The 22,544-nt window shown below is 54.6% G+C and overlaps 1 protein-coding gene and 1 long non-coding RNA gene across 50 annotated transcripts in view; one reads left to right on the plus strand and one right to left on the minus strand.

Annotated features, from left to right (window-relative positions):
• The first annotated feature begins 263 nt into the window (after positions 1–263).
• Positions 264–13,507, plus strand: LOC140597812 (uncharacterized). Its single transcript, XR_011999754.1, has 3 exons — positions 264–330; positions 11,237–11,400; positions 13,020–13,507. It is a non-coding gene; the product is annotated as an uncharacterized lncRNA (long non-coding RNA).
• MYO18A (myosin XVIIIA) overlaps positions 2,741–22,544 on the minus strand; it is a 97,299-nt gene continuing 77,495 nt past the window's right edge. For 24 of the 49 annotated variants that reach the window (XM_072747847.1, XM_072747841.1, XM_072747835.1 and 21 more), the window contains 13 exons: positions 22,285–22,395; positions 21,659–21,763; positions 21,161–21,307; positions 20,650–20,763; positions 18,976–19,092; positions 18,722–18,805; positions 18,191–18,328; positions 15,930–16,115; positions 15,460–15,599; positions 14,626–14,670; positions 11,256–11,378; positions 8,672–9,936; positions 2,741–4,184 (listed from right to left, as the gene is read on the minus strand). In XM_072747847.1, coding sequence (XP_072603948.1) covers positions 8,676–9,936; positions 11,256–11,378; positions 14,626–14,670; positions 15,460–15,599; positions 15,930–16,115; positions 18,191–18,328; positions 18,722–18,805; positions 18,976–19,092; positions 20,650–20,763; positions 21,161–21,307; positions 21,659–21,763; positions 22,285–22,395 — 2,571 coding nt within the window. In that variant the 3' untranslated portion in view covers positions 2,741–4,184; positions 8,672–8,675. The remainder of the gene's footprint in view (positions 4,185–8,671; positions 9,937–11,255; positions 11,379–14,625; positions 14,671–15,459; positions 15,600–15,929; positions 16,116–18,190; positions 18,329–18,721; positions 18,806–18,975; positions 19,093–20,649; positions 20,764–21,160; positions 21,308–21,658; positions 21,764–22,284; positions 22,396–22,544) is intronic. The other 25 variants (XM_072747864.1, XM_072747862.1, XM_072747857.1 and 22 more) reach the window with 3 other exon arrangements.

A 22,544-nucleotide genomic window follows, 5' to 3' on the forward strand; every position in this document is an offset into this window, starting at 1 on the left:
GCAGGCAAGGACAAATTACCATAGGTTGGTCTGGAATGTGTTGCTATGTAGAAGGTGGGGATGAGTTCCAGCTTCCCTGAGAACCAGCTCAGAGGAAATGAAAGGGGAGCGGGAGGATTATGGTCAGATTTCAGGCAGTCGTTTCTCTGAGGGATGACAATGGGCCCTTTGTTCAGGGGCCAAGGGAGGCTGTGGACTCGCCCCCCCCCCCCCCCCCCCCCCCCCCGGCCCCGTGGGAGGCCTTTGGGAACCCATTTTCCTCTAGTCCCACAGAGCCCAGCACGGAGGACAGGGATTCATGATTCACTTTGAAAAGTTCCCACCATTCAGGTAGGAGATCCTTCTCCAATGGGCCTCCTGGGCTCTTTGCTGAGGATGAGGACAGCAGAAGCGTAGGCTCGGGGACCCTGAGGGGAAAACAGCAGTCATGGCATCTCTTGCTACACGCTCACTGCCAAATTGATTCAAATTGGCTTGGATATGAACATATGATTAAAGGAGCTGCGCGATTCATTTATCAGGAGAGATTAAAGAGCTGCATCTGCGCAGCCTAGCCGGGGGACAATTAAGGAGCAAATCGCTAAGTGTCTGTGCCACCAGGCATGGGGGTGGGGCATGAGGGGGCACAGCTGGGATAATCTGCCAAGAGGACACAGGACAAAGGAGGGAGTTCAGGAGTCCCTGTGGGCCGCTCTTGTCTCTGGGCATAGCCTGCGCCACCATGAGCCTTTGGTCCTCACCTGCACCTTTCACCCAGGAGTTAGAGCAGTCCTGAGGGTCTGAGATGACAGAGGAGACGCTATCAAGGCAGCTTTGAGCCTGGCACAGGGGCAGATTTGCTGCCTATTTTTTGAGAATCATTTACATCTTAGTGACCAAAGCTGCCATGAGTGTACAGTGTACAGGGGAGGGCTCTGAAGGCGCACACAAATAAAGTTGGGCTTTGACAGCCCTGCAGGCCCCTGGACTCCCCTGGGGAGTTGGTGCTGAGGGCATTGCCTCCTTCCCAGCCTGGAGCCTAGCACCCTGGCCGAGGGGCTTTGTGGCAACCTGAAGTGTTGGTCATGTGAGGCTAAGTCCGGCTTCCTTAGAAGATCCCTGCGTGTGGAGATCCCTACCGTCTTTTCCTGCCTCAGGTCCTTTGCTTAAGCTCTTCTTTTTTTCCAGTAGCCCTGTGGAAGTGCTATCCTTTCTTTAAGCCCCAGTTCAAAATACCAGCTCCTTTTAGAAGCCTTCCCATCCTCCTCCACCTGAACCCCACACCCCACTCTCCCCATAATATGCCCAAAGCAACTTTTTTCTCCTTCTGTTTTCTCATGTAATTATTTCCACATGGGTCTGCCCATGTCCACAAACCCCTAGATGACAAACACTATGATTTACTCCTCTCTACTCACCCAAAGCCTGCACATATTATATTAGTAGGTGCAGTACCTACCTATTTTGTATGTCAGCATCTCCACTAGAATATCTGCTTTATAAAAGAAGGAAACTCATTGGTCCCCAGTACTTAGAACAGTGCCTAGGCCATAGCAGGCAGTTATGAAATATTTGTCAAGTGAATGAATAAATTAGTAATATAAGTTCTCTGACTTGAATAATAATAATAAGCCTTCTGCCCCTAGACTACTAGATAATGATGATGGACTTTCCAGTTAGCTAGAGGCCTGAGTCAGTGTGGGTCAACAGAATTGGGATCTTGTCTGAAGGTGGGAGGTACTTTGTCATACTAGTTCCTGCAAGAAACAGAAAACACACCCATCTAACTTGAGAGGACAAGTGAAAGATGAATGTGAGGAGCCAGCAGTAAAAAAAAAAAAAAAAAAAAAAAAAAAAAAAGTTACTTTTACTACCTTCTCTATTCAACTGGGGCAGTGGAGGGGGAAGTCTCTTTCATTCAAGATGGATCCATTTGACACTCCTCTCCCACTCATTCTGGGGGACTTTCCTCCCTCCTTCCCTTTCTTGATCCTTTCTGGGTGGCTGACATCACCAGAGCCTTGGCATTAGGGCTGTCTGATACCCTTTCCTGACTATCTGTACAAACCAGGGGAGCCTGACTGACCAGCTGTAAAAGAAACTTTATGAGTGCAGGGATTATATCTGGTCACATTACAGAAGGTAGAGGAGAAGGAGGAGGAGGAGGAGGAGGAGGAGGAGAGGGAGTCATTTGTTTTTGCCTTTCTGCAAGAGCTGCCTCTTAGCTGTCAGTGAGCAGAGCAAGGGTGGACTGAGGCATGAAGGCAGGGACTGAGCAGGGCAGAGAAGCCAGAACTCCCAGCCTACTTGAGTTGCCCTATGGCCAATGGGGTTGGAGGCCAAGGAGAGTTCTGCCATGTTTTGAGCAAAAAATCATAGTTGGAATGATTAAAAATAAATCTAAAATTTTTGCCTAGTAAGGACTTGCATCCAAAAAAAAAAAAAGACAGGATCTCTGATTTAATAACCAGAGGGACGTCCACATTTCTGAGTGGAGGCCAGGGTAGGATGTGGTGTGGATGGCTCTGATTACAATCCACAGGCTCTTAAAATAAAAGGAGGGGTTTGTCCTCCTTGATCAACCTTTTCATCCTTCTACCTTTGCCTGCCCCAAATGACCTGCCAAAGCTGAGTGGCACTGGTCTGGTGTGGGAGTAGGCTAGAGACCCGGGCACTTCCCCAAGTCCCCAGCAGAATCCTGATTCTGCTCTCCAGTGAGCACCCAGGACTTAACCTGAGCCTGAAGGAACAGGCGGGAAAATTGGCAGAGCCGGGAGGGAAAGGGCATTTATTTCCATACATCAGGTAAACAGGGAAGAGAGAGCACAGCCCAATGAGTACAAACCAATTGCAGGAGAGAAGGGGGGACAGCAGATGGGAGAGGCACCAGGCACTGCCCTTGGGCCCCCAAGCCTGGTGGTTGGTGGGATGACCTGTAGGGTGGGGGCTGGGACTTTTGGGCCTCATGTTGTCATGTCTAGAGTGAGCGTGTGGGGGCAGGGCAACTGGAAGAAGAAAAATGACTTGGGCTCAGGACACATGTGAGGACTGGTGTCTAATACACACCAGTACTGACCCAAACCCCCATCGTCAGTTTTTCTGATCACAAGCCCTCAACTCAAGGCCTTCCCTCTCAAGTTGGGCCTATGGTGCAGGAAACTTGGACAGAATGGCAGGGAGGCAATGCTTGGATAAGCCCTGAATCGGTATAGGTGGAATAGGTTTAGTCTTAAATAAATCATTGCACGTAACACACTGATGAGACGATGGGGGGTGGGGGCTGGAACTGCTGGATAGTACATATGCACCCCTGTCTGTGTAGGCATGCTCAACCCAAATCCAGAAACACCTGAGAGCCCCACCTCGTGCTGACTTAAGAATCTGGACCCAGCTCCATTTACTGGTCTCTCCAGCTGCACAGAGAAAGGACTGCTCTCTGAGGAGTGAAGATGGAGATGAGATTCCCCTAGTCATTCCCGTAAACCCCAGCTGCCACCACAGCCCCCTCCCACTCTTTCAGGGATGCAGCTGTGATGGAGAGGTTGGCTATTTAAATTAAAAGGAAAAAGACAGCAGGCACTGAGAAGAGAAAGCCCTCAACCCAGGGGGTGGGGGGGGTGGTAGAGAATTGCTGTTCCTGCCCCATCCCCTGACTCTTCCCCATGGACCCAGCAACCTAGAGTGTCCCATCAGGCCATCTGTCCATTGTCCCTGAGCAGGGGGCTGAGATGGAGGTCAGCTTGCTGGCTCCATGCAGTGCCAAGCCACCTGCCACTGCCCACAGTGGCCCAAGGTAGAAGCCAAGAGTGTGGCATTCTGGAGGCAGAAGGAGCAAAAAGTTCTCTTTTCGAAAACTCCTCTCCTCCCCCCCTCCCCCACCTCTTCCATGTGGAGACATCAGACACCCACAGCTTGAAAAGCCCCCTGACCCAACGGGGCTGGGTGTTTCCCATGCAGATCAGCAGTCAGGTGGGGGAGACCTGTGCCCCGCCGTTTCCTGGGAGAGGCGCCGTGGCTGCAGTAGCCATTGGGTGCAAGGGGTACAGACCACTCCCCTGGGCTATGCGTTGGTCTCTGTTGGTTTGGCCTCTGTGTCGCTGTCACTCAGATAGTTATGGGAGTATCGCAGCCTGGAGGTGTTGTCCAGAGGGTCGTGCTCATCATCTGACCGGTCAGGGGCAAGGGACTTCCAGTAGCTGGTAGGGCTGCAGGGAGAGAGGCACAAGGTCACTGGAAAGATGATCTTTACCTTCAGCACCAAAGCCTTTGGGTCTGGGGAGGCTCCCAAGGCCCTGTCACAGCATTTCCCAAAAGCCACAAATTGAAAAGCAAATTCAATCCCTCACACTCAGAGTAGTGAGAGAAAGGAGCATATTGTCTTGATTCTGAAAACTTTTGAAACTCCCAAGAAAGCAGTGCTATAGGGTATGCGTAAGAACTGGCTACAGACTCCTGTGTTCTTCCCCAGAGAAATTCTGATTTGCTGGCTTCTGTGTGGGACTGAGGAATTCTGCTTTTTCAATTCCTCCCCAGAAGATTCTGATGCAGGTGGTCCATGGACCATGCTGACAGGTCTCGTAGATTACAGGGCACCAGCCTGCCTAAGGTAAATTTATCCCTAAACAGAATTCCTTCCCTACTGGATACTCCCAGACCTGAACCCTTTCCCCTCAAGTTTTCCTGAGGTCTCTGAGACTTTCTGCCCTTGACCATGGCATCATCCACTCATCACAAGGAATGGAGGCTCAGGTTGTAGGGACTGGCAAGACCTCTGTTTTGGAGTAGCACAGGCATCCCTTCCTTGGCACCATAACCCAACCCTGGAGAGTTTTCATCAGGTCGCTGGGAGCCTCCAACTTCCCCTCACCAGGAGGTGAAGAAGCATTATCCCGGGGAAAAAGCAGGCTCATGGCATTGAGCAAGGATGGAAACCTCTTGCTCCACTCTCTTTTTTCTTTCTTTCCCAAAGCCTCAGGGCTGCCTGCCCCTGCCCCTCCCACCTCTGCTGCCTTTGCAGGTTCAAGTGCACCATAATTTCAGCACTCTTGAATAAAATGCAGCTCAGAGGCGCTCCACCCCTACCAGTGCCCTGCACTCAGAATCCCTGCCCACTCCACTCCCGAGGACACCACTCTGCTTCCAGATCCTAGAGAGCTTCTGCCAGGATAAACAGGAGTTTGGTAACTCTTCTGCTCACAACTCTGCTTAAAGAATCTGAGCGGGGACCTTGTTTACTGGCCCCTTCGAAGTTCTTCTATCCTCAAACCAAAAGAAGAGGAAACAGGGTTCTGCAAGAAAGAATCACATTCTTAGCTTTTCCAACTGTGTCTGAAGAAAGGGTTTGGCTATTGAGTACTTCCTGTGTGTGAGACTGTCCCAGGCACTCTGGATATGTGTCTTACTCTTCAGGACAACTCTATGAAATGTCAGCGGGAAGTTGGTTCAAAGAGAGGAAACATCTCACTCAAGGTCACACAGTCAGTAAGTAAACTTGAACTTGGACTCTTAAACCTCAAGGCTTTTTGCTGACTCCACCCTGCTGCTAGATTAGGTGACCTGAAGAGAAAAAATGAACAAATCTGAATGCTCCTCGCTGACCTGGGTGAGAGCCCAGGGGGTTTGTAAAGATAGGTCTCTCTCTCTCTCTCTCTCTTTCTCTCTCTGTCTCCCTGGGGAGAAGGAAGAGCCTGATAGAATACATGTTCAATTATGCAGAATGGTTCAGGAATGGGGCAGTCTGGTTAATAGTTATCATATTTCTCATGAATGAATTACCATTTTTAAAGGAATCAGAATAGCACAAAACACATTTAATACAAACTAGACTGAACATAAATGAGTCTTACTTTGATGGGCCAAAGGCACTTAAGGACTCTAGGGTATCTCAGGGACAAAATTATAAAGCTCAATGATGACTGTGCAACATAGAAAAAAATTGGGGTTATTTTAGCTTTTGGGTTGTTTGAATTCTAAATTAGTGGGAGCCTGGTTTTATTTTCAATTTTTGGACAGAGTTTCTGGGCACCCAAGTGCAAAGTTCTGCTGTTGGGCAAGAGGACTTTGTGGAAAAACAGTAGGGTTATTTTGGGGGCAGACAGGGGGGCAAGGTGGATGCCAGGGCTGCGATCCAGATGTAAACAGGGCACCGCAGGGTAGGGCTGGTCTGAGATCTTTTCCATTCTCATGCTTCTCCTGAGTGGGGCAGCAGCCCCCACTCCCATATTCCTGTGCCTGCCAAGCAGATACCTGGATAGATGATAGCCAGGTTCTAGCACTGCCCCAGATGTGGGACAAATAACAGAGGTGGCTGGAGAGGGGGCCAACTCCATGCTCCTCTCTGGAGCTCCAGGGAGCTACAAAATACCTTGCTCCTCACTGGGTATGCTTCAGCCAGGCTCCTTGGTGGATTCACAGTGCCACAGCTGAAGAGCCAACAGCAGGCAGCTAGCCTCCTCCCCAGGGCAAGAGTCAGGGCTGGCAATTTGAACATTTTAACCAAATTGTTCAAAAAGCTTTCCTCCCCACAAGCCAGCCGTTTCCTGCACATTGCTGTCACAAACAATTTGGTGTATAAGCTAATTCATGCTGGGTGAGCCCAGGGTGGCAGCCCCCTCCCCTTGCCTTTGCTATGGATGAGTTCGCCTTCTGAATTCTCACCGGTCCCGCATTGCCAGATGGGAAGCTAAGCCACCACTCCGCCCCTGCCCCACACTTGGCAGTTTCTCTACCCACAGCCAGTTTGTGCAGAGCCCGGCCAGGTCCTCCCTTCCCTGGCCCTCCTCTTGCCGGCTCTGTATTGGCTGGCTAGCTTCTTCTGGCTCAGTGCCCACTCTCCCTGCAGTGAATCCAGTCCTCCTTGGTGGTGGTGTGTAGGGTTTTGGGACTACTCCGGTTTTCTTGGTGGACAAGAGGAACTGTGCAGGTGGCTGGGGGAAGAAGCAGGCATCACATGTTTTTTGACGTTGGGCTGAAAGCACTGGGTCTGAAATACACCAGTTGCTGGGTAGCTTGGGAGGGCCTGGCAAGGCCGGAGGCTCCCTCTTCAGGCAGGGGTGCAGTGCTCAGAAGGGCCTGGCCTATCAACTCACTTCCTGCACTGGGGGAGCAGGGCACTTGGCAGGGCTGCTGAGGGAAAGGCTGATGTGGTAGACACAATATTGTGACTCCTGTCTTTTCTCACTGTGGGGTTGAAAACAGCTCCCTAGTGCAACTGAGATGTTTCCGCTCTTCCCAGAGCACCCTGCAACCATCTGCCACATAGGGGAAGCAACAGAGGTGTGCTGAGCCCAAAGACTTGGTTTCAGAGCAGCTCAGGGTTTGAGGAATCCAAGATGGCCATGAGCCTGGTCTAGGTTTAAATTCTACCCTCTCCCCACCATCCCCTCACCCATTTCCAAGGAGTGCAGATAACATTCACTTCTACTTGTCCGTTTCTTAGATCATAACTGGTCCCTTTTGGTAGAACTCCACCAACTCGCTGTTACTTGCTCAGAGGCTCCAGGGCACTAGAGGCCCAAAGGCATGCAACAGGTGTGTGTTAATTCATGCACCTGGGAAGCAGTGCCCATGCCCCAGGTGGGGGGCTGCACTCTGGGGTCATACCTCCTGGGAAGCAGCAAGCTTGCTCTGGGAGGTACCATGCCAAAAACAGCTTCACATAACCAGGGTGATCCAAGTGTCACCACCCACCAGGGAAACTGGCAACAATGGGATTCCAGTGAGTCAGTCTTTGCCTTTCTTCTGAGGTGGGGGTGTGGGCATAAAGGGCCTAACTGCTAGATCTCCCTTCCCACAGAGAAAAGGCTGGGGGAGGCAGGAGAGCCAGGAGGGGGCTGTCACTCAAGCAGCTGCTAATTTCTATTCATTATAACTTTTTAAGATGAGCTGAGACGAGGTGACGCCCATGTGTGGGCTTCAGGTGGGAGGGATGGGGAGGGAGTCAGGCATCTCCGGGTTTGATGGAGGGTGTGGTACTGTGGGGGCTGCAGCCCTGTTAGCCTTGCACTCTGAGGCTTGAGCTCTGTGCCAGGGAGGAAGGTGGTTTTGCAGGGCAGGGAAGAGCTGAGCCAAAGGCCTCATAATAGATGATAGCCACTAACGCACCGACTCACACCCAGGAGGTCCGCTAGAGCCCTCTCCCAAGACCAGCCTGTTGGGGCCATGGATAAAAAGCTCCCATATTGGTGCTGCCAGGCACACACAGCAAACATCTCACCCATGTGCTCTGCCTTGGGCCATACAGAAGAGCAGTCAAGGGTAAGTTGAATAGACTCCATTCTGATCCCAGCAACATCACTTCCCAACTATGTGACCTTGGCAAGTGACTTCGCCTCCCTGAGCCTCAGCTTTCTCTCCTAGAAGATGGAGCTAGTCAGACCTTTGTTGTGGAGTTAGTATGAGGATTAGGTGAACAAAGTGTGGCAAATATCTAGGAGGGCCCCTGGCCTGTTATTAGGGACTTAATAAGTGTGACCGATCATCCTAAGCACCATCAGGTGACTGGGCTTGGAGCTCAGATGGACTACCTGGCCCCACTCTCCACGGTAGCCAGAAAGCTCTCTGAGGCCAGGCTGGCTCATCTGGATGGGTTGGACGGAGAGGCCCAAGAGGTGAGAGGTGAGGTGGGAGCACATCAGTTAGTTCACACCAAGCGGGACACTCCATGCTGCACTCCATGCCGGGTGCCACCTACTGCACTAGTCGCTCTCGGGTCGGTACAGGTACCGCATCATCAGGCTGTCCACCTCCTTCTTGCGCTTCTTCTCCTCCTTCCGAGATTGCCGGCGTGCCTGCCCGGCCTCCTCCTCTTCCACAGCTGGGCCCTTCTTCACGCTTGAGCGGCTGTGGCCTGACATGGTAGAGCCACTGGATGTTGATGAGGACTCTGACTCTGTCTCTGTTCTCTTTCTTCTCGATTTGGACTTCTTCTTGCTCTTTCGAGAGCGCCCCTTCTTCCGCCGCTTGTGCTCCGAGGAATCCTCGGAGCTGGAGCTGGAGCTGGAGCTGCTCCTCCTCCTGCTGCGGCCCTTGCGGCCGCCCTGGGCCCGGGACACGTCAGCGGCAGAGGCCGAGCGGCGGATGCTGGTGGCCTGCGCTGGGAGGTCCAGCTGGACGCTGCGGACGCTTTGGATGCTCTTGCGGTCGTCCTCCTCAGAGTCGGGCTCCAGGCTGCTCCTCTGGAACGGGGCAGGTTTGTAGCTCAAGACTTCGTTGATGGCGGCCTCCAGGTCTGGGTCCAGGTAGGAGCGACGGCTAGCAGGGCGGATGCCAGAGCCTAGAGGCTCATCGGTGACAGAGGCTGAGATGCGGGGCCGTGGAGGCACCGACAGACTGCGGGCCAGTGACGGGTGGCTGTACTGGGAGTGGGCCTCGCTCAAGGCCACGCTGGCCGTGTCATCCCACGCATCCAGGCAGCTCTGGCCCAGGGACAGGTGGGAATCAGGGCTGTCCCGGCCTAGGCCTGAGGCCCGGCTCAAGGAAGGGCTGAGGGTCCTGGACACGGACAGGGTATCGAGCCGGGAGGTGCTGCGCCGGGAACTGGGGGAGCCCGAGAGCGAGAAGCTCATGGAGGAGCGGGCCCCGTCCTCACCAGAGCCCCGGGAGCCACGCCGGGTGGCCGAAGAGGCCCGGCTGGTGGGGGCAGAGACCGTGGAGGCCCGGTCAAAGTCTGAGCCCCACCTCTTCTCCAGCCCCCGGCCAGTGCGGCGGCTGGGGGCCTCGGAGAAGGTGGAGCCGCGTTCATCCAGCTCATCCCTGGGCCCCGGGCAGGTCTTCCGGGGGGGCCTCTCGGGGGAGGCTGCCCGCTCGCTCAGGGTGGTGAAGAGCGAGTCCTCGTCCCCGGTGCCCCCGATGGAGTCCTTCAGGGTGAGCCGTTTCCGGTAGCTCAGGGAGCTCAGTGCTGAGGCTGGCCTCTCCTCCACCCCCTTGCCCTCTTTCCCAGAGGTGTTGAGGGCCGTCCTAGGGGAGGGAGGTGAGGCCAGGAAGAGAGAACCAGTAGTGGGTTAGAGGCAGCACAGACAGAATGAGAGAGGGAGAGAGAAAGAGAAAGAGAGGAGCCAGCATTAAACCCAGAGAATAAAGACACAGGGGGAGGGAGGAGACAGGAGGCAAAGGGAGCACCCGGCAGCACCCTGGCAAAGTGGCAGTGAGAGCATTGGAGGAAATGAAGCAAAATAATTTGCGTCAGTGAAAATAGCTTCATGGAGAATGTCATGTAAATTAGACCATTGTTCTATTTCATCACTTTTCCCCCTCTAAAACGTTTAGTTCAATTTATTTCATTGTCAACTACCTGGAGCCTTGTGCCATGCCATGGTGAACGGCAGTGGGGCGGGGAAGGCGGCATTATCTGCGGTAACAAAACGTTGTTTGGCTGAATAAATTAAGCCAATTAGAGGGGGCGGCTGGGTGCTTATGGTGTGGGGGCTGGACTTGGGAAGGGGCCTCAGGGGAGCTGGAGGAGGAGGGGGATTACTTTGTTCATCCAGCCTGCCAGCAGCCTCTGGGAGGGGGTGGGGAAGCAGGGATGGGGTGGGGGGAATCAGGATGGCTCTGAGTTGGGGAGAAGCTGGGAGGCTGGGGAGCCAGCAGGAGGCACTGGAGCAGAGGACAGAGGATCTCCCTCCCTGCTGCCATGCTGGCTGGGGAAGTGCAGGATGGGGAATGTGGAGCTGGATTTCAGGGGTAGGGTCTGCATGATGGGAAGACTGACTTGGCTGGACAAGAGGGGAATGAGTTCCTCCAGTGGATGGGTGCAAGCAGAAAGCGTGGGGTTGCGGGGAGGGTGAGGGGACATGGTGAAAAGATCAGAGGAAGGAGAGAATGGGCAGAGAAAGAGGAATGTAGCTGTGTCAGGGGAGTCAGGGGGAACCAGTGCCTTTTCTGGTGCTATTCCCCTTAAGATTTCAGAGGTCCAGAACCGGCCCAAGCCAGCCCTGTCCAGGGTTGTGGGATCCAGAGTCTCCTTATGCCCCATTCCAGCCTTGATTCCAGTGCTCAAACTTGCAAGTGGTTCAACCAACATTTGTTGATGCATAAGCAGGGATGAATTCAAACCTACAGTAAACCAAAGCCCCAAGCCTGGTAGGAAAACATTTCCTGGGAAGAACAAGGGTGCCACAGACCCTAAGAAGACGCTGAGCCTCCTGTGCTCATTCCACATGTCAGGCAACAGATGCTGGGAGCATGAAGCCTGGTCTTTTTGGGATCAAGGCCCTACTCCATTATTCCTGGTGCATGAGGTGGCTTTTCTTCCCAGCTCAAGGCCACATGCTCACCTGGAACTCTTCAAGCTGCCATCATCGGAAGCTGCCTTGGAAGGCCCCTTGTTTTTTGACAACCATGACTTGACTCCGTCGACGCGGTCCTCCAGCTCTGAGTCCACATCTGAGTCCCCCTCGCTGTGGGATGAGGAGCAGAAAGGTAGGCAAGGCAGGGGAGGAAGAGATCACCCACTGCCCAGCAGGGAACGCAGAAGTGATGGCAGGTTTGTCTTGGGTGGGTGTGGGGGTAGGATGCGGGGTGGCATGCACATCAGTGAGTCAGGGAGAACAAGAGAGGTTAGATGGGGCACACAGTTCACAAGGACCCGGCCCCACTCAGCAGGCCACACTGTACAATAGCCACCCCCAGGACCCTGAGGAACACGGAGGTGCCTCCTATTCTATTTCCTGGGACAGGCTGGCTGTTCGGTCAAACAGAACCAATGAGGACGACAGGGAAACCATCCATTGATGAGTTATGGCTAAATGGCCGTCGGTTAAAAAGAGGAGTCCTAGGCCCTACAGTTACACCCTGAGGTTGACTCCATCTCGTCTGCCCACTCCCAGAAATGGGGCCACAGCAGTGGCCATTTCCCACACCTTTGCTGCGAGAGTTAGACTGCCAGCCACAGGTTGGAAAAGGGCATCGTTATGCCTTCAGGTCAGCTTGGACTGGAGGCTCATCAGCCAATGATGGCGCTAACCTGAGCATGACAGACCAGATCCCAGATCCACCCTGATACTTCCCTGGCCCCTAAGAAACAGAGGAGGATGAGGACGGGGCATCAGCACTTCCTGAGGTAGTGGCAACAACTCTGGGATTCAAACTGGGCCCTGGAGATCCACTTGAGCCCAGAAAGTCCCAGACAACAGGATGGCTCCATCTCTCCAAGTCTCCTCTTCCCTCCCTCAGGCAGCTGCCAGCTCTTGCTCCCAGTTGCACATCTGGTCTGGCCAAGCCAGCCTGAGGCCTCTCTACTTGCAGAAAAGCCCAAAGAAGTCAGATTCTGAGGCTGGAGTCATGGTGACTCCTTTGCAAAGCAGTGAGGGCTTAGAGAGGGCTTCTGAATGAGAATGCTTTTAGAATTCTGCAAAATGTCTGCTCCCACATTCCTCTGCTATGGACATGCTAGGATTTCTCCTTGATACAAATCTCCTTTCATCTGTGTCAACAGGAGCAGCCCCATTCCTGAATTATGTTCTTGAATAAATAGCTGCACAGGCATGTGCGTGTGTGTGCATGCATGCATGTGTGTGTGTGTGTACACACATGCGCACACACACAGAGGAAACCACCAGACACTGTACTGAGGACTGTAGGGAGCATGACCTGTTGGGAAGGGAACAAAGCCCATATTTTATGGGTTTCCTTCAAATACAGAATTAGAACAAAGACAAGGCTAGCTGATGCCCGGGGTAAACAGGATTTTAGCAGACAGTCCAAAACCACTAATGCAAGCCCTGTGCCTGTCCAAGCCTGGCAGATTTACTATGGTACACAGGCCCCATGGAACGCCAATACCACCTGATTTATACACTCGTGCAAAAAACCTCCTTCTCTAGCTTCAGAGCCTGTAATTTATCACCACCGTTCATAACCATATTGATTGCCTTTAGAAAGGAGGTGCTGTATGCATCACAAAATCTATGTCTACATGTTAAAAGTGTTTCTGTATAAATCTCCCTTAATACTGCACTGTTTACTGCTTTCATTAAGGTTATGGCAATAACAACTGTATCTCTAAGTAAATCGAAACATTATTTTTCTGCCCACCTTAGCACACTTACGCGCTCGCTCGCTCAATAACTTGGACCTGAAACCCAGCTGCTGAGGATGGAGCCACGGCCACCTCTGGCATCAGCAGGACTGTGGTGAGGACCGCGTGCCCCAGCACACCTGTGTGTGTGCACGCATGCATGTGCGCACCTGCCCTTGCCTTGCAGTGGTCTAGAATATGATCTTAAATGTGCATTTTATCAGCCCTCGGAGCTCTCTACAGCCCAAGGATGGCAGGGCTAGAACGCACAGGGGACACATAGTAGCGTACCCAGAATACGAATTTTCCTCCTTACATTCAGGGCAGCGAATGGGTTGAGAAGCTGGCCTCCCTGCCCTCGCCTTCCTTTTAGTTTCAAGCCTATAGATGATGTTTAGGTTCTTTTCCTTAAATAATCAGGCCCGTAAACAAACTCCAGGGGCAGGCAGGCTCAGGGGGCAGTTGAAATTTTAAATGGTCGGAATTAAACCTCGAGTCAAATACAATTTATGTCCAGGCTCATGTGCTATTAGTTAACTGGGAGCCGAATCGCGGGGGAACAAACAAACGGAGACAGAATGGCGGGGGATATTAATTGTGTGTGACAACCGGGCTCCAGCGGCCCTCTATCACTGTTACACACTATTACATTTATCATTAGCTCTCACGGAGTCCTCTGCGCTGCCGCCAGCCCATCCTGGCCAGGGGAGGAGGCCTGCCAGGCGAGAGAGAGCAGGAGGAGGAAATCCAATGCCACACTAAAAAAACAACCTCCAAACAAACAGTCCTGGCGAACCTGACGGAGGATCACTCTGATCTGCCCGAAGGCCTGTGCATCTGCACCGCCGTCCAGCTCCCGCCCAGAAAGAAGTAACCGAAGAGCGGGTGGGTTTCCTGGGCTCGCTGCCACCTGACAAGACAGCACCAGCACGAACGCCTGGGCCCCCGCCTCTGCCCAAAGTGCCCACAGGGAGTAAACACATCTGGCTGTGTTCCCTTCCCGGGCCACTGCCGGGCAGCCTGTGACTAGCTGGCTGGATGCCTTCTCCAAACAAGGAACTGCTAGGTGGCAGTTCCTCACCTCGCACCTTTGTCTGCCATGAGAAGGTGGGGGTCCTTTCAAAATGAAACGTACCTGCTTCTTTCCGGCAGCTCAGGCTCCAAAGGAGCCCTACAGTATGGACAACTCCAACCCAATCAGACTTTTCCCCCTAGAGAAAGAGGCCGGCAGAGGCAGCTCCTCTGGCTTTGTGAGGGAGGACAGGGCTGGAGCTCAGGAGGGCAGACTGTGGTGCTCCAGACTGAGGCTGAGCTCTTTTTTCTGCTGGAGGGCCGCTCTTCCCCCTGGTCCTGCCCACCCAGGGCGTGAAGGGCCAGCAGCCTGAGCCTCCCTGGGGGAGCATGCCTCGCTGCCCGCCCTTTACCTCTGAGGCAGGGCCCAGCCCCTCGCCTGGCCTCCCCTCAGGACAGAGTCAGCAGTGTTAGCATGAGACCAGCTGGGAGGAGGTGTGAGAGGCTGTGTCCATGTGCAGCATGCGGCAAGGGCCCTGGGGGTGGGGGGGAGCCAGAGTTAGGGGTGGTTAGACACCATGGGGAGAGGCAGAGAGCGCATGCGCTCCAGTCCTCACGGTTTATTCTTTCTTTTCTGATACTTTGTCACCATGTCCTGCAAACTGGAAACAGAAAGAAAATGGTAGGCAAGGGGGCCAGAAAGAAGGGGGGCAAACCAAAGAGGATGACCTCTCAGCTCAGGACCCCTTTTTCTTCAGCAAGAGATGGCTCTGACTGGCTGAGGCCAGCAGCAGTGGGGCCAAGTGACAGTGCTGTCCTCAGAGGGAGGTCTGGGTTGCCCTGGGGCAACTTTTTCCTGCCCCAAAGGCGCAGGCACCCTGTGTGGGCCAGGACCCAGCCTGCAGGATGGGGCACCCGCGCTCACACAGGAAGGGGGCAGGTCTACGGGACCTTGGGAGCTTCTCCAGGGCCCGACCCTCAGCCCCCTAGAGCCGATGGTCGACCTGCCTTGGGACTTCTTCCTCAGCCTGAGACTACAAATCTCTCTCTCCCTTTCCTGAACCATTCCCTGAGTGGGTTTTATGAGAGAAAATCTCTGGCACGGTAACAAGGCACCACAGGCCTTAAATCTCTGCCTTCCCCAGAGTGGGGCAGGTGCCATCGGAAATGCAGCTAAACAGGAGAAATAACTCACTGTGAACAGGCAGAGCTGGAGAGGCAGGTTCCTGGGAGGCCCGGGGGAGGGAGGACAGGGAGGAAGAGGGCAGGCCCTAAGTTTTGTGTGTGACAGGACAGGGTCCGGTCTGTGCTGGGGTCTGGTGGTGAGGGAAAGGTGGGCTGCTGGCTCAGTGGCAGGGGGACAGAGGTCACAGCTGTTCTACCTCGTGGCCTGCTCCGGAGGTGGTCAGAAGGCCTCGTTGTGGCCACTGTGGCCACAGAGGCTGCCTCACCTGGTGATGAGGTCCTCATTCTCATCGCTCTCCATTTCATCCTCGATGGCAGCCTGCAGGTCCCCAATGCGCTTGAATGCCAGTTTTAGATCGGCCTGTAGGCTCTGGTTAGCAGCCTCCAGGCTTTCCAGATCCATCTCCTAGGAGGCAGAGTGGGCAGTCCAGTTCACAGGAGGGCTAGTCTCTCACCCAGATGCTCTAGAAAAATCCCGGTTCACGTCTCTCCCAGCCAGGCAGGAGCTCCATGGAGGCTACTGCAAGCCTGGGCTCATCCTTGGGTACCACCCTTGGCCCTCTGGCCTGCCTTTGGGACTTCCTGGACTGCCTCCTTGACATGTTCCTCTTCCTTCCAATGATCTAAACTGTGGTTTCTCAGTGGCCCACCCCCCACCAGCCCAGGGGGTAGGTGTGTGCATAGCAGCGACTCAGCCAGCTGCCTGCTTGGGGCCCTGGGGGTCAGGGTGCATTACCAGTTCATGCTTCTTGCGGCTTGCCTCAGCCTCCTTCCTGGCAAGCTCGCCCATCTCCTCCTTGGTGTCCCGAAGCTGCCGCTGTAGCCTCTTGTTCTGCTCCTTCTCCCGGTTCTCAGCTGCAGTGCGCTGATCCCGCTCCTCCGTCAGCTTCTCCATGTTTTCCTTGAGCCGGCTGGCGAGGCTCTGTGCAAGGAGGCAGGGAGGTGGGGGAAGAGAGGCCCATCAGCTAGGCCCAGACAGGGGTGTGGCTCTGACTCTGAGCTCTAGAGTCAGGAGGCGTGGGGTCCAACTTTGGCACCACCACTCACTGGTAGGTGGGCAAGAACTAGAGCCCTCTGAAGAGGCGTCCTTTGCCTTTCTATAAAATGGAAGAGTAACACCTACTCCCTCAGGGTCTATTAAAGATTGAATAAGGTCATGTACATGAAGGCAATTTGATGATGAAAGGTGCTATTGTCATCATCATCATTACCACCACCACTACCAAGGTTGGAGGAGTGCTCTGGCTACAGCTTGGGCCTACCCATACTGACACCACATGTGGCGCCTCCATGGTCAGCAGGGCTTCCCTCAGAGACCCTGAACCCAGCAGCCCCAAAAGCTAGATCCTGTGCTCAGAGGTAAATGGTTCATTGAGCATTTCTGGATCAGGAGGCTAAACAGTCATCAGATTATAAGCACAAAGCCATCCCTCTAAGCCTGATGAATTTCTCTTCTGGAAACTTGAACAAATTTTCCCCTAGCAGGCCAGAGGATGCTGGGCAAGAAATGACCTGGAGGTTTGGGACAGAGTGTGACGGAAAGACCTGCTTCTGGTTTGACCTCCAATTGGCCACAGGGTCTCCACTTCTTGGCCTCCCAACCTCTGTGTCTCTAAAATAAGAGCACGAGGCTATCCGATCTCTAAGGGCCATTTGTGTTGAACATTCTGTGCATCTAAATGACAATACTGCCTTTCTGAGCAGAAGGGATACAGAGACAGGGCTGAGGAAAGGGATTGAGGCCCAGAAGAAAGAGACCTGTGCACTGATCTGCCCTGGGGCCACCAGCCCAATGGCTTCTTCTGCCCCTTGACAGCTCTGTGACTTAGGCAACCTCCTTAACTCTGCCCACGTGCAACAATGGGATCAAAATATTACCAACCATTATGGGGTTGTGGTGGGCAGAACAGGAACATTACTAAGTCTCCCCTAACTCTCCCCGGCTCTCTTGAGGACTGGCACCTTGTCCTGGGGGGGTTTAGCCATATTCTCTTCCTAGGCCACAGGGACTAATGCCCTCTCGATGCCCACTGCCAGCCCCACGGTTACCTGTTCCCATCCCTACTCGGGTCCCTGCTTTGCGGCTTCAGGGGCTGCTGGGGAGGCAGTGGGGATGCTCCCCAGTTCGTGCACCTGTGAACACAGTTCTCACGGAAAATGGCCAGGGCTTAGACACGTGTAAAAGCTCGAGTGGGAGGAGGAGAACTTAAAAATAGGACGAGAGGGGTGTTCACCCTGAGACAGTTCTGTCTGCTTCTTTCTTCCTACCTGCTCCACGGGAGAGGACAGGGCTGCGCACACTGGCTTTGGGAAGCCAAAGGGAATGGGCTGCATGCACTTGGAGTATGGAGGTTATGGGTGGAAGGGAGAATGAGAGAGAGCAGAAGGGGGGGAGGAGGAGAAGAAGAAGGAGCAATGGGAGAGCAGGGATGGCATGGGGAGAAAGAGAGAGGCTGGGAGCAGCTGAGGAGGAGAAATGCAAAGGGACAGGAAAGAAGGGAGCAGACATGGAGACAGCAAAGAGAGAGGAGGCAAAGCAGCGACAGGAGGGGCGGGAAGAACTGAGGAAAAAAAGGCAATAAAGGGAAGGGAGAGAGCGAGTGAGCAGTGAGATGAGAGAACAGACTTCAGCCCTCACAGAAGTGGCGCCATCCGCTGCATATTTATGACCCTGCCAGAGAGCGAGTGAGGGGACCAGCGGGGGGAGCCCATGGTGGAGGAAAATATGAAGACAAAAAGCTAAGCTGCTCTGGTCCCTTGGCAGAAAGCAAGCACGGAAACAGAATGTAAAGCAGGCAGGCTCCACGGTGCCCAGAGAGCAGGAGGGGCGGGCGGGGGCGGGGGAGGCACCCGCCCCCGTCAGCTGGCCTGGCAGCTTGGCAGGGGCCTCTGAGGAGTGGCCAGGGCCTGCCCGGTGCTGCTGAGCATGCGCAGCTCCTGCTGCCAGGGCAGCTCTGCCCTGCTCTCGGCTGCGGACCAGGACAAGTGTGTGCCCACCTCCAGCCTCTTCACTTGGGTCCTTTCGAACTCCAGGCGGGTCTCCAGCTCCCGGATCTTAGCTTCCTGCCTGCTCACCAGGGACTTGTCCACCATGGACTGCTCCAGGAACTCCACTTGGCTCTGGAGGGCTTGGAGCTGGGGGCCAGGAAAAGAAAGAACTGAGCCCAGGAGAGAGGGGGCAGATGACCGGAAGGCTGAGGGAGCAGGGATGCACAGGGGAGGTGGAAGGATGGGGCCCCGAGCCAGAGGCATTCCCCACCTGTGCTCTTGATGCTGGCACAGATTTTGCCCTTTGTAGAGAAACGTAAAAGCCAAGGACCAGAGAGGGAATAGAAATGTGAAATGAGGCAGCTGAAGCCAAAATGTCTACTATGGTGATATGGCTCAAAGCCTAGGCCTTCACAGCTTTGATGCTGCTCTGGATTACTAATGACTGAGGGGAGCGCCTACTATCCCATGAGCTTGGGGGTTCATTCCCACATAGTGGCCCCGCACCCTCTTTCTACCACGGAAGACCCTGGTCCCCACCTTCTCCTGCAGCTCTTGCTTCTCCTTATTGGCTTCTTCTAGCTGAGCCTGGAGATCATTCATCTGCGCTAAGTCCCGCGAGGCCTGGGGAAGGAGTGAGCGCTGCAGCAGGATCCACCACGAACACAAACCCCAGCCTGCCACACTGCACACTGAGTGCTGTGCCGGGGCACGGAGGCTTGCCACTCCCAAAAGAAGTGGCGTGTGAGGGCCTGTGAGGAGGGCCACAGGGACAGCGGGGTGTGGAGGAGCACCTGAGCCACAGCTGCCTTGTGCTTCTTCATCAGCTCATTCATGTCCTCCTGATCCTCTTCCAGCCGGCTTTGGATCTCATTCTTCTCACGCTGAAGACGGCTCAGCTGCTCCTCCAGCTGGACGGAGGCAAGAAAGAGCAAAGGGCATCAGGCCTCAAGTGCCTGATGGCACGAGGTGGCAAATCTGAACCTCCCCATGCCACCTCCAATGGGAAGGGGGTGATGTCGGAGCCGGGCCCAGCCACTAGAGTGGGGTCCAGACCGGAGGCGCACAGGGAGCTGAGGGAAAGCTGTCTTTGCAGCAGAGGCAGACCCTGGGCTAAATGACAGCTGCTTCCTGGCAGCTCTTTGAAGGCTAATGAGAAGGCAGAAAAGGTCTACCCAGAACAGAGCAGCCCGGGTGGCTCAGCAGTTTAGTGCCGCCTTCCGCCAGGGCGTGAACCTGGAGACCCAGGATCGAGTCCCGTGTCAGGCTCCCTGCATGGAGCCTGCTTCTGCCTCTGCCTGTGTCTCTGCCTCTCTCTCTCTGTGTCTCTCATGAATAAAATATTAAGAAAAAAAAAGGGTCTACCCAGAACAAATGACCTATCATCCTGGCACCAGCAATCTAGGCCCAACCTGCATGCACTCTGCCCCCTTTAGGCCTTGGGGAAGGACCCCTCGAATGTGCAAGGCTCTCTTGGCTTGGATTCTCATCTCCCACGGGACAGCCTGCTCTCTGGCCACTGGGCCCCCCAGTCAGTTCTCTCCTGGGGGGAGGGGAGGAGACAGCCAACAGCAGCTTCAGGAAATGAATGAATCTATTAGCCTGTAATTCCAAACCAAAATGACTGTGTTGGCTCCTTCTCGGCCCCATCCATCTTGTTACCGGGCTGTGGGGAGCTGGGGAAGCCTCTGCCAAGAAATTTATTAACTCGGATTTAAATAAAATGGTAATTTTATAACAGCCTTTTTTAACACAATTAAAGAATTTGAGTTACTCACCTGAAAACTGCTGAGGAGCACAAATGTCACAGGGATAAATCAGGCCTGTGAGATTGGCATCTCTCCACAGACAGGTGACCGGCTGAGGGGGCCACAGAGCCCGGAGCCAAGCCCAGCCTCACTCCCCATCCCCACCCCCCACCCCCACTTCCCCTGCCCAAGGAGGTACTGGTGTCTGCATCCCAGTAATGAATTCTGGGCCAATGGATGGGCTGTGGGAGAGGTAGGGAATTAAAAGGGAAGCATTAAATAAAAGGTCTAATTAGCTGCCGGTTGGGCTTGTCAGTGGGCTGGCCAGGGGAAGGGGAGGGAACTGGAGCCATCCCATTCTCTTATCGGTGCTTCGGCTAATCTCTAGGCACCTGTTTACATCCCTCAGCCATATTAGCTGCCTTTATTTATGGTGTCGGGGCCTGTGGCCAAGCTCCCACAGGCAGGTGGTTAAATAGGGAGCCAGGCTCTTGCTGGCTCCCTCTTCCACCTTGCCCCCCATCCTATGCTTCTGCTCTGGGTGGGGAGAGGCCAAGGAGGGGTGGCCTGCTCTCCCTGCCAAAAGCCCTGGCCTGAAGGGAGTGGACCAGGGAAGGGCCCATATCTGGGGGGATGGGAGCTACAGTCATGGCTCTATCCTCCCTCGGCTCTATCCTCCCTTGGCCCATCAAGCCCGACCTGCACACCCCAGCTCCTCACCGCTGTCTTGGCTTTGGCAATGTCATCAATCTGCAGGTGCAGGTCTTCCATCTCCACCTCCATTGCTTTCCGTGCTTTCACGGCTGCTGCACAGGTGAACTCTGACTCCTCCAGCTGGGCACAGAGCCACCCCCACCCCAGGGAGGGGCGTCAGCCAGTCCCTGGGGGTGGGAGGGCCGGACAGGGGGCTCACAGGGGAGAGGGAGCCCAGGCGCTCTGGTCACTTCAGACCCCGGGGGCTGTGGCCTGCTGTGATGTATGCAGGCATCTCCTGTGGCAGGGTTGGCAGATGCAGGGACCCATCCCCACCATCCTGGGGCTTGGCATTCAGGCTGTACGGCATGCACAGATCCTAGGGATCTGCTGGCTATGAGTGGTCTCTCTCCCTCCCCGGTTACCTTCCTTCTCAAGGACTCCAGAATCCCTGAGAGGAGGAGGCAGGGAGAGAAAGCACTGAAAAAATAAGCTTTGTTGCCCCTTGGAGCTGATGACTTCCTCTCTGGAAAGATACCTGGTTCTTCAGCTGGGCGATCTCCCTCTTGCTGGGTGCATTGTTCTTCAGGTGATCCAGCATGATCTGGGCGTCTGCCAGCAGGGCCTTGGTACGCTTCAGGTCTTTCCGGAGCCGCTTCTCAGACTCCAGGTCCCGCTGGCTCACCTGGATGGACAGCAGAAGGTGGGGCTCTGGGCTCTACCGCACAGCCTCTTCCTATCTTCCCCAAGCCTGTGGCTCACCCTTGCCCTCATCCTCAGGGTCCCCTGACAAGCAACAACAGAGGAAATGCCGGGGTCATCATGCCCGCCAGTGAGAAAAGCCTGGTGTGCCACGTGTGGTGACACCCCCCATTCTACATGTGAGGATGGTGGGCTCTACAGACCCTCCCCCCCACCCCCAGACCCCACTCATGGGCCCAGCTTTGCATCGCTGAGATTCCCCTCTCAAAGGCCGAATGGCATGGGCCATGGGCCAGGCCCCATAGGCCAGGCCCCACCAGCAGGCTCTGCTCACCTGTTCACTCAGCGTGGTGAGTTTGCTTTCCAGTTCCCGCTTCTCTCGCAGCACCTTCTGCTTATCCTCGTACTCCTCCTCAAGCTGCACTTCCATTTGTTTCAACTGGAGTGCCGTGGGAATAGAGGCCCATCAGTCCCTTCAATGCCTGGTGCCAGCTGGTCCCCTTCCCTGGGGGATCCTATTCCCCCCCCCCCCCACCACCACCCTGGGCAAACTGGGGGCAGGCTGAGCCTGGGTGACCCAGAGGGGTCAGACTGAATTCAAAGTTCCCAGGGTTTCAAAGCAGCCTGGGAGGGAGAGCAGGTATTGTAGGCCATGCACAGCAGCCCCAAGCAAGACCTAGAGCTTCGCGGGAGAATGGGCAGGCCCTGCTGGGCTGGCCCAGCTGACTGCAAAGAAAGCAGGGAGTATTCATTCCTCAGAGGACTGAGCTTTCTCTAGTCCCTGAAAGCACACATCCCAGTCAATGGCAGGAGCTTGAGCAGAGGTTGTTGGTCCAGAAGGGCAATGGATGGATGGATGGATCATGTAGCTAAGGTAGGGCAACAGAAAAGCCCTTACTTTAAAGCTGTGATGAGGGAACCAGGGTTTGTACTGGACATGCTAAGTGCCCACTGCCCTACCTTCTTCTGACATGACTGCCGAGCCTCCTCCACCTCCTCATCCCGACTTTCCACCTCCTTGGAATGGGTCTGCCTCATCCTCTCCATCTCCATCTCTAGACGTAGCTTGGCCTGTAGGTGGTTGGGAGTATGGACTGGGTTCCTTTCTCAGCAGCACCCTGACCCCTGCCCACTGGACCCTGATGGCCAGTTCTCCCTAGGCTCAGGAGCAGAGAAGAGCTCTGCCTTGCTTGTGGCAGCCAGCTCCTCCAGAGAAGCCA

The sequence above is a fragment of the Vulpes vulpes genome, chromosome 2, assembly GCF_048418805.1.
Source record: "Vulpes vulpes isolate BD-2025 chromosome 2, VulVul3, whole genome shotgun sequence".
NCBI classification, from domain to species: domain Eukaryota; kingdom Metazoa; phylum Chordata; class Mammalia; order Carnivora; family Canidae; genus Vulpes; species Vulpes vulpes.